Source organism: Chanodichthys erythropterus, chromosome 17, assembly GCF_024489055.1.
Source record: "Chanodichthys erythropterus isolate Z2021 chromosome 17, ASM2448905v1, whole genome shotgun sequence".
NCBI lineage: Eukaryota > Metazoa > Chordata > Actinopteri > Cypriniformes > Xenocyprididae > Chanodichthys > Chanodichthys erythropterus.
The window spans coordinates 32,433,497-32,452,361 of record NC_090237.1 but is presented as its reverse complement, the minus strand read 5'-3'; the positions used below and the strand labels follow the sequence as shown (position 1 = coordinate 32,452,361).

At 37.0% G+C, this 18,865-nt stretch overlaps 1 protein-coding gene across 4 annotated transcripts in view; it reads left to right on the top strand.

The window, feature by feature from the left end:
- Positions 1–17,966, top strand: part of rcbtb2 (regulator of chromosome condensation (RCC1) and BTB (POZ) domain containing protein 2) — a 45,134-nt gene extending 27,168 nt beyond the window's left edge. Inside the window, exons 6-12 of one of the 4 annotated variants that reach the window (XM_067365076.1) lie at positions 1,257–1,364; positions 2,157–2,299; positions 3,766–3,956; positions 5,444–5,570; positions 7,627–7,766; positions 7,975–8,105; positions 11,307–17,966. In XM_067365076.1, the coding sequence (XP_067221177.1) occupies positions 1,257–1,364; positions 2,157–2,299; positions 3,766–3,956; positions 5,444–5,570; positions 7,627–7,766; positions 7,975–8,105; positions 11,307–11,447 (981 nt within the window). In that variant the 3' untranslated portion in view covers positions 11,448–17,966. Of the gene's footprint in view, positions 1–1,256; positions 1,365–2,156; positions 2,300–3,765; positions 3,957–5,443; positions 5,571–7,626; positions 7,767–7,974; positions 8,106–11,249 lie in introns of all 4 variants that reach the window. The other 3 variants (XM_067365077.1, XR_010892148.1, XR_010892149.1) reach the window with 3 other exon arrangements.
- The last annotated feature ends 899 nt before the right edge of the window (positions 17,967–18,865 follow it).

Genomic DNA, 18,865 nt, shown 5'->3' with positions numbered 1-18,865 from the left:
GATGTTGACTGCTATCTCAGGCGCTCCCTTTATATGTCACCGTTCGCGCCATTCGACGTCATAGGCTGTTGCTGGGCCAATAGGATTGGAGTGTTGTGATTCTTGGCATTTTGAACACCTGTCACGAGTGACGGTTCCCCATAGCGCAATCAGCGCAGAGTTGAGTTCCCTTTCGAAAGGTAACCATTATTTAACTGACAAAAAGTACAAAGAAAAGATTTCCATTGTTTTCACTGGCTAACATAATTGTATTTTGTAGATATAAAAAACGCACATTAAGTACTCAGTCCCAAAGATGAATGGGACCATCCAGACTTTCATCTGCGACAAGCAAACATTTGTCAAGGTGTGGGGGTGCATCAGTGCAAACGGTATAGGTGACTTTCATATGTATGTCCCAACCTTGCATGTGTATGTTGCATATGTCCCAACCTTTTTGGAGTGTGTTGCTGCCATTAAAATCAAAAACTTTTGTCAGTTAAATCAAGATTAAAGAGAATTAACAAATCACAGGTTCTTAATTTTATTTCCTTTTACAAAATGTCACAACCTTTTCTAGAAATGGGGTTGTGCTGTACAGGTGTGAATCTGCATTTTCTTTCAGCCCGAGGCTTATTCATTTCACTTTGTGTGAACATCTGCCAAAAATAGAGCTTTTTTGTTATTAAAAACTATCTGCTGGATTAGCCACCACATTAATAAAATAAAATATTATCCTTCTTATGGAATTTATGCATGTGTCATGGGAAATAAATATGATTTGTCGTTGTTTTTTAGTCATTAATTTGCACTAAGTAATGTGAGCATGCAGTTGGGACATGTTGGCATGCTGTTGGGACATGATATTTAGTTCAGTTATTTAAACAGTTTTTATATGTGGCAAACGGTGATTGAAACTGTCTCAGCTGTCAGCCAGGAGGCTAAATTTTGTGCCTAATTATATCTTAAACGCAAACACCACTGAGAACAGTGATTTGCTGGGACCTTTTTAGATTTACACTTACATTTATTTGCTACATTCATATAGTTTTTCAGTAGTATGGCTGTGGTGAATTTTTAAAACTCTTTACTACTGTTAATGTTGTGGTTTTCTCAATGATACTTTTCTCACACCAAATCTTGGGAGTGTTTCTTTTCAGAAAGTTTAACTTTTTCATGTTTATGTAGTAAGATTATAATTGTTGTAGTTTTTGTTGTTGCTGTGCTTTACATGCTGTAATCAGCACAGGGTTTAACTCAAGGCTCTGTGTTGACAGACATATGGCTGGGGTTATAACTGCAATGGGCAGCTCGGTTTGGGCAACAATGGCAACCAGCAAACCCCCTGCCGGATCGCTGCCTTACAGGGAATCAACGTCATACAGGTGACAAGCAAGACTTCTGAAATTAGGTGGCTTTCATGAGAAAAACTTGGGGAACAGCTTTTACTTTGCAACGAACAAGGAAACAATGCTATTATTATTTGTTTTATTATCTTACATTAAGAATAACATACATTTTATTAAAGCCAAGCCACATCAAAGTTTCAATTTTATGCATATTACATTTTTTTTGCATTCATTCAAAATAATAATTGTAATAATAAAGTAAAATGCTGTGTTGTTTTAGTATTATTTTTAGTAATTTTATGTACTGTTGTCCATTTTTATTATTATTTTAAATGCATCTATTTAGCTTTAATTTATATTTAATTCAGTTTTAGTTTTATTAATTTTAGTACTTAAGTACAATTTAAACTGATTTTATTTCAGTTAGATGCCAAGGCAACAAACCTATTTATTGAATTTTTTTAGGTGTACCTTTTTTTTTATACATTCTTTTGTATTTCATAATGTTCTGTTTTATTGGTGTTCTGTAATCCATATTTATTTAAGCAGGTCTATACCAGGAAATCATTCATGATCAGCCATTTAAAGGTTATAGACAAACAAAAGGAAATAGCACTATTTTTGGTATACGGTCATGTCAGTCATATCAGTGGCTTTGAAACAGCAAGTGACTGCCCTTTTTCAGCCACATGAATAGCTAAATAGTACTCAGATTTATCTCAATTACCCCGTGTTATTGTAAACATTCAGCTGCGCAATAAATGCACCATAGATGACTGATACGCCAGCAAATAACAAATAAGGCCCTGATCTGTCTTCTCTCCACAGGTTGCATGTGGATACGCACACACATTGGCTCTTACAGATGAGGGATTTGTTTATTCTTGGGGTGCGAACTCCTACGGGCAGCTGGGTACAGGCAACAAGAGCAATCAGGCTGTGCCCACCCTCATTAACATGGACAAGGAGAGGTGAGATTCACATTGTGGTTTCCCACCTGACTGATTTAGCAAAGACAGTTCATATATAGTGAAAATAATTAGCCTGTCATTTCACCTGGTTTTCTGTGCAGTTTAGACATACTGGTGGTATTCATGCATTTCCTTAATATTTAACAAAGACACTTTACAATCAAATTGAGTGCGAAAGGGTCGAGTGAAGTATGTGGTTAAGCTAGGAACGGTTAAGGAAGTTAGGAACGGTTAAGGAAGCACATTAACACTAACTGTCATCATGCGTGGGAGTTCACTCAAGAATTGTGAGAAACTGAGAGAGCTCTTCAGTTGGGATTAAAAAAAAGTGTTTAGTTAACAACTTGAACTCAAGCTTAAAACACTAAAGATCAGTTTGTTTCTGCACTTTTTGAATCTTGAGACACGGCCTATAATTTTACTGTACCTTCCATTTGAAGATATATTAACATATAAACAGCCCCATTTCCAGAAAAGTTGGGACATTTTGTAAAATGAAATAAATGATTTGTGTGATTTGTTAATTTCTTGAACCTTTATTTAAAGGATTAGTTCACTTTAAAATGAAAATTACCTCATGATTTACTCACCCTCAAGCCATCCTAGGTGTATATGACTTTATTCTTTCAGACGAATACAATCGGCGTTATATTAATAATCATCCTGATGCTCCAAAGCTTTATAATGGCAGTGCACGGAAACCAAAAGTGCATCCATCCATCATAAACGTACTCCACACAGCTCCAGGGGTTAATAAAGGCCTTCTGAAGCGATGCGTTTGTGTAAGAAAAATAGCCATATTTAACATGTTATAAAGTAAAATTACTAGTTTCTGCCAGAGCGCCTTCCGAAAAAGTAAGTTGAATACAGAAGTTGAATACGGAAAGTGTAGGACATAGTGTAAGCATTTTGAACTGCGAAAGGCATTACACTTTCGTAAGTTGAATACGGAAGGTGGTCTGGCGGAAGCAAGTTATTTTACTTTATAACGTGTTAAATATGGATTTTTCTTACATGCTTTGCTTCAGAAGGCCTTTATTAACCCCCCAGAGCCATGTGTACATTTCCAATGTACATATACGCCTCCACGTCAATGATACTTTCACACATATGCAAGTCACTTACACCGTTTGCAATGATGCACCCCCATACCTTGACAGATGTTTGCTTTTGCACCTGTCACTGATAAAAGTCTGGATGGTCCCATTCGTCTTTGAGACTGGGAACTAGATAACAGTTTTTTCCAAAAACAAGCTGAAACATGGACTCATCTGACCACAGCACACATCTCTACTGTCTTCTGGACCATCTGAGTTTTTGAATAATGTGTCAGTAACATAAAAAATTTATTATTTTACCGTTTAGCTGTCAAAATGTTTTTTTTTTCTTATGCATCAAACATAACTTTTCACATGCTTTTAATGATATAACAACAGCATCGGTGTCACCTGCTTTGTCTCCTGCAGAATGGTGGAGGTTGCTGCATGTCACACCAGTCACACATCGGCGGCGAAAACACAGAGCGGTCAGGTGCTTATGTGGGGTCAGTGTCGGGGACAGGCCGTGGCTTACCCTCACCTCACACACTTCACCAGCACTGACGATGTCTTCGCCTGCTTCGCCACACCGGCGGTCACCTGGCATCTCCTGTCTGTGGGTAAGAGCGTAGTTCCAATATTAGCCTTCTCACTGGTAGTAAAGCTTTTCTCTTGTTAATGTTTACAGCATAATTGTGTTTAGTGCCCAATGGTGGTCGCCCACAAATTCTTCACTAAACAGTTTTGGTTCAAACCAACCATCTCTGAGATGAGCGGCAGCACTTTATTTTACAGTACAGTTACTTTCCTGGTACATATATAGTAATTATGTTATACATACAAGTAAAAGTGTGTTAACATAAGGTACTTACCTGACATGTATGTACTTTGGAATTAATAGGAAACACTGCTGTACTTTCCAATGGTACATACATGGTAACTACTTTGTACCTATAGACAAGTGTTGGGTAATAATAGGCACTTACTTATAGTGTTTGTATATGGTAACTAACAGACACATTACTGTACTTACTAATGGTATGTACATGGTAACAATGTTGTACTTATGGACAAGTGTGGGCAATAACAGGCACTTATTTATGGTAACTTGTAAGACACAGAACTGTACTTACTAGTGGTATGTACATGGTAACTATGTAGTACTTACAGACAATTGTGGGTAATAGCAGGCACTTAAGTGTGGTAACTAGTAAGACACATTACTGTACTTACTAGTGGTATATACATGGTAACTATGTTGTACTCACCGACAAGTGTGGACACATAACGGACACTTACTTAACTACTGTGAAACAAATGTGATTACCAAAATGATACACTGCAGTAACTATACAGCACTTCATAGTGTTAATACCTAGCAAGTAGTCCTTTAAGCAAGGCTTTTGACACATGACAACTGAGTATACCAAGTACAGTTGTAGTGTTACTGAGCTGTATGTATGTCATCAAAATACCCCTATTGGACCAATCAGTTAAAGGTGCTAAAGAGGATGTTTTGTTTTATAAATTTTTGCAATATTACTTGAAACTGTATTTTACTAACTGATAAAAGACTATTTATTAGGTGCACTGAAAGTAATAATATTAATATACATCATCTGTGCACGAGGTAGGGCCTTTAAAACATCAGCCAATCGTTTATGCGATCATCGCAAATGCCGGTGGTAAACACTTGTTTTCCAATACTCGTGCACAAGTTTTGGGAGGCGTTCCTTTGAAATGAGCTGTGAAGGAGGGGGGCTGTTCTTACGCATGCGCTCATTTCAAAAACTCAGTAACAGTCTTAGGATTCTCAGTCGACGAAAAAATCCTCTCTATCACCTTTAAGTGAATCATTTTCCAGTAAAGATTAGGCAAGTTCAACCGCAACATTATATCATCCAGTACTCAAGAAGTATCTTGTACCATGGTTATACCCCCCCAATTTGTTTTGTATTGTTACTAACTGGTGCAATGCAATAATAACAAAACTTTTAAAATGTATATATATGTGGAATCCAACTAGAACCTTCATCTCCTAACAGGATGCTTAACTTTGAGATGTATTATTTTATGTTGTATTTTCTGATTCTTTTCTGCTCATTAGATGGAGATGACTACCTGACTGTTGCCCAGTCCCTAAAGCGAGAGTTTGACAGCCCAGAAATCTCTGACCTAAAGTTCCTGGTTGATGGCAAGTGTATTCACGTGCACAAAGCCCTTCTTAAAATCAGGTAACTGGAAACTTGCTATCAAATAATCTCTAAAGACTTTTGCCTTTTGTCTTTTTAGCCCTGGTATGGAAGTATGAAGTAAAAATGGTTTGCAGTGCAGTCCAGCTTTCCTGTTAACCTGACAAAGCTTTTTAATATAATTTTTCCTCGGGTATGTAAACGCCACCTGAAAAATAGTGTGTGATTAGTCAACACAAATTTTAGGTTTTCCCCTCTGGTGTCATTCCCATCATTAGACACGTTCATTTCAGCACCTGGGGCTGAACTGTTGACATCAACATGTACAGACACACTCCTGATCATGTACTGTTGCTTAAGACGCACCGTTGCATAAGTATTACTCTTTGTCTCTGCAGTCACTGTGTTAATATGTGGAACCATATTGTCTGTGTCTTATCAGAGCAGTTCTGTAGTTAAAGTTCATGTTTGTTTTTCTTTCCAGTTGTTGAACAAAATGAGAGTCAGACATGCAAGTGCAGACAGGAAACTGAGAGGGAAGTTGTAAAAATATACAATGCAAATTATACATAATAATACAGGACAAATTAGACTTAATAATACATGGCAAGCTAAGGTAGTATAGTGTAGTTCACAGAACAGTGTCAGTAATACTAGGGGAGTTTAAAGTCTAGAAGGAAGCAGACCTCCAGCTGTACCAGACAATGTTTTGGAGTTTTAGGAAAGCAAAGTGTTTATAGGAGGGTGAAATGAGTCACTTTATATCCTCAAATAAGCTTTATACATTTAACAATATACCATAAAGAACTGTCCATGTAAACTGAGGTTTTGTAGGCTGTTCCTTAACTGAATACTGTTCGACATACATTTCAAACTTAAAGCTGTTGTATCTTTGTTCCATTGCATTTGTGCAGTTGCTTGAAAATTGTTTGTTTGTTCTTATTTTTTAATGTGAACTTTATATTAAGTAGGCTAGTATTAGTTTTTGCTGTGCTATCAAAATTATAATTGAGAATTGTCAAATTTGAATGATATCTAAAATTTAGGTGCCATAACAACTGTTTATTTTAGAATCAAGTTTAAGGCCTGTTCACACCAAGAATTATAACTATATTCAGAGGACCAGTCTGTCCTCCCTAGTGTAGTGAGTTATGAAAGTATTTCACAATATAAGTGAAAACAAGTATAGTCAAAACAAGTACACACACCCCGATTATTGCCGATTATTAAAATATTAAGAATACTTTCCCCCGTATAAAATGCACAACACGGCTGTATTCTGCGTCAAAGGGACACGCGCACTCAGATGTAAACAAGCCCAACAGAGGGCGCTGATGGAACAGCAGAATGTAGCGGTTTCGCCGAAAACCTAACAATGATTAGTTAGAAAACTAACAATGATTAGTTGTATTTTCTTAACTAAGATTTTACAAAAAATAATACTTTCTGTAACAAATGTAGCTATTGCTCAATCTTAGTTAATGCATTAAATAATGAGAACTTATTGTAAAGTGTTACCTGTTGTTCTTTATAGCGTAATTAATGTTCACTTTAATCTGTTTGAAAATTTTACTTTATAGTAAATATTATTACTTTACTATATTGTGTATTGTATTATTGTATTTTGAACATTCAGAGTCCTTTTGGTTATAAGAAAAAGAGTTCTTAAAAGTTATACTATGACAACAACTTATTTCAATACCGTGATAATACCGTATACCGTGATAAAAGCTTCAGCAATTAATCGCAACATGAAAATTTGATACCGTCACATGCCTAGTGCTGTTATTGTTATAGCTGTTGTGTGGACTCTATTCTTTTATCTTTAGAATGATTTTTAAAACTATATCTTTATCATTATATTTATCGTTCTTGTTGTGAACTGGATTTTGCATGTCAAAAACAAAAATAAAAATGTATTTATTTACTAACAGCAAACATACAGCTCATATTTGTAAACAAATGATTCATCTGTGCTGAATGGTGTTTAAAAAGAACAGATAAATGGAATAAATGAAATTTTAATAAAAATAAAAATTTTCCAAAAATAAATAGCATTAATAAAAAATAAAATGGCATTTCGTGGTTGTGTTGGTAGGTGTGAGCATTTCCGAGCACTGCTGAACGAGACTGATGAAGAGACCATAGAGATTCATCAGTTCTCTTATCTGGTGTATCGCGCGTTCCTGGAGTACCTGTATACTGATACCATCAACCTCCCGCCTGAGGACGCTATTGGTAACCCACTCCGTTCATGCTGACTGCCATATCGCACTCTGACATCCATGATCTGGATTCAGTTGAACACAGATACCTATTTAAAACAGTTTTAGACGGAGTCCAGCATGTCATAGTGACAGACTTGTTAACTGCAGCAATTGTATGCTGAAATGTCTGATTGATGTTTATTGGTGTGTATGTTCCTGTGATCGTGTGCATTGTAAAGGTCTGCTGGATTTGGCCACATACTACCGTGAGAGCCGACTGAAAAGACTGTGTCAGGAGACCATCAAGAGAGGCATCACAGAGGAGAACGCTATAACACTGCTCTCAGCTGCTGTCAAGTATGAAGCACGGGTGAGCGTGACACACATTCAGCCATATATATATCCAGTTACATACAGGTCCTGTTCCAAACATCAGTGATTAACATTAGGATGACGCTAAGCTAACAACTAAAAAACAAAAAAGCAAAGAAGACGCATTTTCAGATAGATGATGTGAAGTACACAGTAGGCTCAACATATTGCTAAGCTAATGACAATAATTGAAAGAACACAAATATTTCTTGAAATAGCTCACATGAAGCATAAAGATTTGATTCTTTGATTCAGCAGTTTAATGTTAGCATATTACTTATTACTATATATATAGTAATATATATATATATATATAATTTTTTTTTTTTTTTTTTTTTTTTACAATCGCTAGGACACATTTCTCAATACTTTTTCAAAACTCTTTACATACAGTTGTTATCATAACCAACTTTCATCTTGTCACAGCAGTTAATTTCACATTCAAAATGCACTAAAACTACCAAAACATTTCATATGTGTCTATAATCAACTTATTCTTCTATAAATCTGGCAAAAATTTTCACTCAACAAACACACTTTGTCAATCGACAACAACCACCTTTTGAACTTAAGTTTGACAGATTTGAAAATGGTAAATATGTGGAAATTGCTTTGTAGGTATTCAGAGTTTTGGTGGTGTTTGTGTCTGTGAGTAAAGAATTCATGTAATTTGCAAGATGTAATCATTGAATTTTATGCCATGATAAATGATTCTCACGTAGCCCACATAGAGTGATGCAAGTATTGAGAAATGTGTCCTAGCGATTTTAAAAAACTGTAAGCTGATAACTTAAAACACTAATAAGAAATAAATATGTAAACAAATTTAGTTTGAAATAGCTGATATGAAGTGCAAAAAAGACTCAACTAACATTCACAGTTGATTCAGCGGACTTTGATTTGAGCATATTGCTAAGCTAACAATACAATACTCTACCACTCTACCAATACTCTTTGCCACAGTCCCAAAAAAAAAAAAAAATACAGGATTGTCCCTTATTTGTAGGTTAAATGATATATCCTGTATCAAATCAGTGTTTGTGTTCATACCATTTGTGGTTTGCCACACCTAAATTCAAGGGCTTGGTTCATGAAACATTCTAAAATTCTAACTGCCGTTTTCTTTTTATTTTTGAGCTCATCATTATCATGACAATCTTCAGGCAGCACAAAAATACTATGGAGTGTTTTTCATTGAGTGAATCTTCGGCGAGAATCTTCATACAATCAGATAAGGCCATTAATGTAATTTTCTTCTTAAAGTTGCTATATGTAGAATTCAAAAAACATTATTAGCGACAGCCATTAAGTATACTGTAGCCGGCAACTTATTGCTCGCACTCGTGCATGTGTAATGTACAAAAGACTGAATGTGATTCAAGGCCTCGATACTCATGGTGAAGTTCTTTTTCATTCTTCACTTTGGGGCAAAAAGAAGTTGGAAATACATTTGCAGCGATATACTGTTAACAAACATCCAGACAGCATTCATACTGCTGAGAGTGTCATTTAGATGAATATGTACATATGTGCTGTGTGCTTTCTTCACACTTCACATAAACACACAACAAAAATGACAGTGGTGAAAAAACAGCAGTTAAGAAAGCATCTGGGGCCTGATGTATAAACAAAAAAGTACATACAAAAAAGACACTGAAATGTGCGTGCTCAATTTTCCACGCACATATCGGGATTTATAAAAAATAAACAGTGTAAATATGTGTGCACCGTTCGGGAGCTCTAGACCGAGCATATGCACTCTTTTACTGGAGTGAGCTGTTCACACATTGGCAATAAAAAAGCAATTAAAGGATTAGTTCACTTTCAAATGAAAATTTCCTGATAATTTACTCACCCTCATGTCATCCAAGATGTTCATGTCTTTCTTTCTTCAGTCAAAAAGAAATTAAGGATTTTTTTTTGAAGCTGCACTGAAACTGTAATTTTGACCTTCAACCGTTTGGAGGCCATTGAAGTCCACTATATGGAGAAAAATCCTGGAATGTTTTCATCAAAACCCTTTATTTCTTTTCGACTGAAGAAAGAAAGACATGAACATCTTGGATGACATGGGGATGAGTAAATTATCAGGAAATTTTAATTTGAAAGTGAAGTAATCCTTTATTACTTTTTTTTTGTCTTGTTTCCATTCTAAATATCAAAAAAAAAAAAAAAAAAAAATTCTAGACAGGTAAAAATTGTCTTGTTTTCAGAAAAAAAGCTAAAATTAAGTGATTTTTTTTTTAAAACTAGCAAAATAATCTGCCAATGGGGTAAGCAAAATAATATTTTCTTCAGTTTGAAATAAGATTACTTTGCTGATCCTGTTTTAATTTTTTTTGTTTGTTTGTTTTGTTTGTTTTCTTTTTTGTTTTTTTTAAATGGACCCTTCTGATGGTATCAGTAAAATCAAAGGTATCACAATCTTACTAAAAAGCAAAAAAACAAAAAAAAACAAAGATTTTGTGATCTAATCTGATTTTGGAATCCTTTTTTTCCTTTTAAACAACCCGTTTTCAAGATCTGATCCAATCCGATAGCCGAAATCCAATCAGATTACTTTTGAACAACTGGCCCCAAGAATGAACATTTTTGCATCATTTACTTACTTTCATAAATGAGCATGTTGTATTATAAATGGGCTTCTTTGATTCTAATTGTGAGTAAATGTTTTGTAGCATCACAGCGTGCAGCTGGCTTGCAGTGCAGACATTGTGACGCCATTTGCACGTAACATTAAAATTATTTAGCCTTCACCGAGAAGGCACTTCCTTTATACACAGACAACTGTGCGTGTCCGAGAGGGAAAGAGACAGATGCAGTAGCACTGATTAACTAGCACTGTTTATGAAATTACAGTCTGAAAGCAAGATTATTTCCCACATTATAAGTGCAGAGCCTACAGTAAAGTTATGCACAATACTAGCAATCCCAAGCCGAAATTCAGGCCCTGAAAAGATCAATACAATATTCCCACGCAAAATATCACGACACTAAGCTGTATCAATTTCCCTAATAACTATAACTAAAGATAGCACACATATGATGTCTAAAAATGCTGTCTAGGTAGACAGCTCACTAGGTTTTGGAACAGAGCCCTAAACATGTACATATATTTGCGGTTTCATATATTATTCTGTAGGTCTTTGGTGGTGGTTCTCTTTCTCATTGAATCAGTCCATCCACTGTTCATGTGCAGGATCTGGAAGAGTTCTGTTTCAAGTTTTGTGTTAACCACCTGACGGCCGTCACTCAGACGCAGGCCTTCGCCGACATGGACCACGATCTGCTGAAGAACTTTATCAGCAAAGCCAGCCGCTACGGGGCCTTCAAAAACTGACTGAGAGATGGAGTCTAGGCAGGTATTCTGCTCAGGCTCTGCTACATCCAGGCATGTTAACTCATATGCCTCAGATCTGGAGAGAGTTACGCCAAATTCCTGTGGTTTGAGCGTGAAGAAGTGGAAAGCCACTGCACTGGTTTTCTTCTGGGTCCCAGTGCCTTTAAATGCAATCCCATTTGAAGCCCTACATAAGCGGAGGAATTCAAGACTAGTGTCTCTGGATTCAAAGGGATGAGACAAGTTTAAAAAGATTGTAATGAAATAGCTAAACAAACAAACACCACTGAGGTGCTCTACGAGCAAGGGATTCATCTGTGCATAAGCAAAAGGGAAGAACCATCTTATGTAGGAGATAATTGATGGAATTATTGAAATTACTGAATTATTGTTTAGGGTCAAGGTTACCAAATCCATCTCTTGCTGTCATGATGGCCTTTTTAAAGCAGGCCAACAGCCTAACCTCCTGCGGAGTTTCAAAGATAAAGCTGTCATAGGATATCATGATTTCATTTTTTTTCTTCTTCTGGCATTAGAAGTAATTTTACACTCTAATATGTCATATAAGTGAAGTGTAGCGTCATTTTTAAATTTAGTATCAAGTGGCTTTGGCACCAATTTCATTTACAGATCCAACTAATGTCATTTATGTTATTTTTTACTGACAATAATGTTACTTTTGATATGTTTGCACTATTTCTCTGTAACAGTGTTATTTTGAATAGGTCAATGTCCGAAAGGTCAATGTCTGTGCTTTTGTCCAGTCATATTTTTACAAGCACTAACATGAGTGAATCTTGCAAAAAAAAAAAAAAAAAAATTCTGTCAAGAAAATGTCCAAACCATACTTCACCCCAAAATCAAAAGGCAAAAATAATAAATTCTGTTTTGCATAAAGGAAAGATGATATTTAAAATGCATTTTCCCCCAACTCTCAATAAATAGTTTAAATTAATTTTTTACATTTGGAGTGAAATATGAGCAGGACATTTCTTCATGGCGTTCACCCATTTGCACGGCTATTGTTGAGAAACGATGCCGTCTGGTGGTGATGATGCAAAACTAATCATGTGTCCATGTTCTGTTAAATAATTCATTTTCCATTGACAGCTAAAGATTTTCTTGTACCCCCAGTAAATCCAAACTCTTCCTAGATATTTTTTATCACTTATTATAGCATCTGCCAACCTACCCAATCTTGAAATAGCACTTGAAACAACAAGGGTTTTATTCCAAGGGTTTACAGTAAGTTAAGAGGTGTTAATCAGGCACAACCTGATGTCAGAGAGCACTTTCACTCTCTCTGTGTGTTCTTGATGGTCAGTTGTTACAGTCTGTTCATATTTGTTTACACGCAGTCAGGGGTTTCTGTTCTGTTGTGGATACATGATTTCCTTCTTTTGTAACCCCATCAATGAGGGTCAGTTCTGCTAACCCTGCCGATTGCCAAGAAGAGGGTCTGTTAAATGTTCCCAAGTGGTCATTAAACACTTGAATAATCTCTGTTTTAAGATGATACCAAACTGCTTGTTTTCCTTTAAGCAAATGTCATACAGCACTTTGAATATTTAAATAAATGTTGAAACTGATGTGCTACATAACTGTTTTGGAAAAGTTATAATTACAAATATTATACTGTAGTACAAACATTGCACTCGTTTCTTTTTTCACTTTCATTCTTTATAAGTGATAATATATTAATTCTTCTTATGCATCACAGTATATAAATAATTTGAAGATGGTTTGCTCGGAGCAAAGGCTGACAGGGTTATAACCTGGGCTCTGAATGAAGTTGAGAGCACCTTAGTAACACAACTTCTCTTGGTTTAAGGACAACTCTACATTCATCAGGACCAAAATCCATGCATGACTCGCTGACTAGAAGAGCATGTATATCGCGGACTTGTTTAACTGATACAAGTGTGGGTAAAAGTCTTGAAAGTGAGTACTTTTAGCGAAGCTGACTGGACTGGCAAACACGTCAGGGCTTTCAAAACTAAAGCCAAATCCCAAGTGGGGATTGTAGACAGGTGAGAGTTTAGCCATCTCGCGCCATGTAAAGGTTTGACCACTAGGTCATTCCTGCCAACTGGCCGACCATCAGTTCTGCTATGAAAAGCTGACATAGCGGCAACGTAAAATTTGAGCATAGAAGGTGCATGGCCTTTATCTACACACTCCTGCAAGAATGACATAACTGGAATCTGACAATACAAAGAGTCCTCGTTTCTTGAGCTGCACAAGCTCTAAAATACTTTCAATTTATGAGCGTAGAGTTGCCTGGTAGAAGGGGCACTTGCTGCAGTACTCGTCTTTAATGTGTTGGGCAGTGTAACTGATGCCAGCAGCCAGAAATGCAGATTGTTGCTGTCGCCATCATGAGTGGATGAGAGCAAAGTGGCAGTTGTGCCAGCACTATTGCCTATATCACAGTAATGCTGTGTTACTGGACTTAGTTGAACGCCATGCTTGAACGACAGGAAATTAGAGGCACTATTGGTGCTTTATCAATCACAGGACTTATGGAATGGAATTTAATGCCCAAATAACAATAAGGCGGCAGTCATGCCAGGAGTAATTATAGATCGGGAGAACCCCTGTGAAAGGTTCCACTCCCTAAGAAGGGGGTATGATGGGTGGTTGAGTGGCAGTAGCATGTGATCGTTCAACACACTCTCTGAATGAAGCATGATCAGCCAATCATCCAAATCATTCAGGAGAGAGCCATGTTCGCACACTCCAAGAATGTACACACTTGTAGGGAATGCAAAGCGGTACGCTGTGCCCATGAAGCAATCTCAGGGTGCACTCACACTAGGCGATCTGAACCGTGCCCGAGCACATTTGACCCCCAAAGTCTGGTTCGCTTGACTTGCGTGATGGGCCAGAGCACGGTTCAGTTGGGCTCGGGCGCGGTACGCATATAGCGCGAGCGCTAACCGTGCTGGAGCAGCTACTACTTTTGTGTATCGCATCATTGTCGATCGTTGTTATCATTACGACAGCAAACATGTTCTATTACTACTTGGACAGTACACACCAGGGCACAGTACAAGGCAACTGTGCCTAGTGTGAGTGCATCCTCAGAAACACTGGTGATGAGGGTTATCTTAATATAGAAGTAGGTAGAGTTGTGAAAAGTACTGACTTCGGTACCAAGTTGGTACTGAAATTTTAATTTTTTTTTAACATTTTTAACATTTCAGTACTGACTTGGTACTGAAGTCAGTACTTTTGACAACTCTATAAGTAGGCACTCTCCAGATGTACTGAGATAATTTAACTTCTGGCCAACCTGCAAGAGGATCTTTTTATATGGAGCTCACTGCTTAAAGGCAAGGGGCGAGAGAAAATAATTCTGATAGGCTACAGAAGCACTGTATTCTGTCTTCCAGCTTTGTCGTACCGCACAGTGGAACAATCGTAGCACAAAGACAACTAGTGATCTCAGTGCCCGCAATAGGCAAGGAAACAGAGAGTGGAGTAAGATAGCGGGTCGACTTCTGTCAATCTGAATGCGGCACGTTCCTCATGTTAGGAACGGATGGCTTTTCAGTCACGAGTTCTGTGGTTTCATAGCTGGCTCAAGCTCTATGCAAGAGGCTGAAGCAGGCTAGACAACAGCTGCACAATGCTATGCAGAGGAAGAGCGCTGAAAACAGTGGCACAGCCTGTGTATTATCATAGGAAGGCTATGAATGGTGACATTGCCAGTATATGCTAGGGCTGCATGATTTACTGCAATCACATGCGATTTGGCAAAGGCTGCTATTATTTTATGCGCAGCTTGTCAGAGCTGTACGGCTCTGTGATCAGTAGTAAATGCTTCTCCATCTGAACGCCAGAGGGTGCTCTCGCGCAGAAACTCTGACTATGCCCTGCTGCAGGAAATCCCATACTATTGCTGTAGCTGAATAAACAAGATTGAAACGTTTTGACATGACTAATAAACACACGACTGCCTTATTCTGTGTAAGAAGCCACATCATCTCACAGAAGGATGCTCAACTGTCATTTTGAAGTGAGTTTGGAGTAAAAACATGTTATTAAATGTTGTTTTTTGTTGGACAAGATGTTAATAAATGCTTCTCATGACTGGAAAGATGTTTGACACGTGTTGCTTTTTCAAATGCACATTATAAGCGATTCAAACTCAAAGTGATTTTCAGATGGTTTAGCATTTGGAGCCATAGTTAATTGACAAGCCACGCATAAAAAAAATAATCGCAGCTTTGCGATTTCATAATCACACATTCATAATCAAGTCAAATCATTTAAGTGTGATTTCAATGTTTTTTTTCTAATCATCCGATTAATCGTGCGGCCCTAGTATATGCAATGGCTAGTGTAAGCAACACCACGTGTCTATAAGAAAAAACAGCCTGTGTTTATCATAGAAATGCAATACACAGCAGCAGCACCGGCATTTATAGCGGTTACTGTAAGCAAAACAAAACGCCTTTGAAAAACAGCGGCACAGCCGGTGCTTATCATAGAAAGGAAACACATGGTGGCAGCACTGGCATATAGTGCCTCCTTTTGGCACAACTATAGAGTACCTCAGGGATGACGTGTTTTTGTAGGCCAACCCGGAAGTTAGCGGTGCACGGGTTCGCTAGATCGAAAGCCTATGCATTTTTCCCATAGACTTTTGGAAAATCGCAGAAAATAAGCTATGTGTTTAACAAAGGGTTATGACACACGTTTTGTCTATCAAGATAATCTTTACAAGTTAACACAACATTTATAGATTTTGAAGCCTAAATAAAGTCGTCAGATTTAAAAGGCTAACAGTAGGCTATAAACGGACTACAGCACACCATGGTCGCAGATCAACGTCACCACCACCAAGCTTCCTCAAACTTTATTTAGAAAACAACTTTATTTAAAAGCATGCTCGTTGATTATGATCTGGCTGTTATGAATACTTATCCACTTTTCATGAGAAATGCTGTCCAAATGTCCCATTTGTCTTGATGACGTCTAAAGTCCCCACCAAAGGAAGTAGTCCCTTTTAGCAATTTGTTAGCAACCGCTGATTTTAAGACACAGCAAAAGTTTAAAAAAACCACAAGCGGGTTATAACTGGTGTGTTTTATGCCATAGATCAAAACGTGAAAGTATTTAGAGGCTTTGTTAACCACTGACCTTATTTCAGGCGATTTAGCAAAAACCCATTCAAAAAACCCATAGACTTTACGGCGTTGGAACCGGAACTCCTAAAATGCTAACTCGCTTCTAGGTTTTGCCTACAAAAATGCATCATCCCTGAGGTACTCTATTACCCCGACCTGCAGCTATCCCTGTCTCTCTGCAAATTATCATAATTGATGGACAACTAAGACAACAACCGAAACAAAAAAGAAGAAAAAGTCCTTAGATGAATTCCATGCATCACTTTCATGTATGTTGACAAACATGTGAAACATATATTTTGGGCTATTGAAGTTAATGGGTGAGATTATTTAAACATGTTTAACGCCATTAATAATTTGATAGCAACGCTTCTGATTTTATACTAATGCAATTTTTGTCATATAATTAAAATTATTTTTATGCGCTATGCATTGCATTTTGAACCTTGGTAAAGACTTGAGGTGCTCTCACGATTCCTCAATTAAATTTGTGTGCTCGATTTAAAGAATAAAAATGAATAAATAATAATAATAATAATTTTGCAATTTACCCGTGTTGGTCAACCGGCAAAATACTACAAGTGGAGCATTCCATGTACGAGAATCCATTTATTGGATTAGCATTATTAGACCAGTTTCTTAGGCTGTATTAAAAATTATAATATAGCATAGCATAGTGCTATCATTTATAAACCTATGCTAACACAGGAGAATACATTAGTATGTTTCTGAATATGCAAATTGTTATTCATCTCAATTTCAAAATAAAAGTTTAAACCCTAACTCTGCCCTGCCCTAGTGAAAAGAAAAAAAAAAACTATACCAAAATGTATTTAAAATACATTTATTTCATAAGTATACCACAAATCCATTTACATATTTACTGATATATTGCTTGATATAAATATAAGTAAACTTTATTTGGAGTACTTTATTGCACAATGCACATTTCATAATATTAAGCCTAAAATGTGTTTTAATATCACTATTACTAAGGATAGCATGATCACTGTATGATATCAGTCTTTAAATGCAAGATATAGAAAGTGTACCTAAAGTATACTTGCAATAGTTCCGTTTTAGCACAATCAAATATACTTCAGTATATCTTTAGTTGGTAGTATATCAATTTAGTATACCGAAAGTACAATTTCAGGGTATTTATATTAAGTACATAAATATGTAAATGTATCTGTAGTATACTTCGCATAAAATAATTGCATTTCAAATACGTTTTGGTATATTTATTTTTCACTAGGGTGAGTTTGCATGTTTTGATGCCAAATATTAAGTGGACCTTTAAATTAAATGTTCTTTGGCCAATATTAAACAAGGATTTGATCATGCTGTAAAGTGTAACAACAATCACCAGGCAATTTGCGCCCTCTGCAGGCATTTGTTATAAGTAACTTACATAAGTTGATTGTTTACAGTATTTTATGTATATTACATTATGTACATTAACAGTGTTGTTCAATAAAACCATAAAATTATTTGCTTTTGATACTTTCTTTGAAACACTTATTATTGCCTCATTGTTATTATGTATTTTAAGTCATTTTAAGGCTACTGATCACTTAGGTCTACAACAGTACAATTCTGCTTAAGGCACCCATTTGGCCAGCAGCGGCCCTGGTGAGAGCGCTGGGGTTTACCATGGTTAGATAGAAAGCTCTACACTCCATTACTGAAAACAGCAGTTTAGCAGGTGTTTATACATTGATGCACCGTAATCTCGTGAGGGCTCGCCCCTGAACACATCATGCCCCAAATCTGCATGCTACTGCTTCTTCCTCAGTGACTCAGCAGGAGCAGAGGTTGGAGGTCAAATGCTTCTTTCTATCTGCAACCGGGGTGTCTTGGCACTCACAGCATCACAGTGAGGGCAGTTTGGGCCTTCAGTGGCGGCTTCCACGTGGGTGCAGCCCAGGCAGAAGACAAGACGCACAGTTCATGTCAGTCGAGGAGCTGGACGGGTCTCGCACATATTAAACAAGGCTTAATAGTCATTTTTTGGTTTATTCTCCATCGGAATGCACAATGGGATCAGCACAGGCGTATAATGTAATCTCCTATTAGCAATGAGTCAACAGCAAAGGCTTGAGCATTTGCAATGAAGGAGAAGGATTCTAAGGAAATGCTGTTCAACACCGCATTATATAGGAGGTGTTCCTATGGGAAGCCAAAAACACCAAAATTTGGACGAAACCACATGGTGTTACACAGTTCGACCTACTCCTCACCTAACAATCAGTGCTGCTCGAACAGATTACAAAATGAGTG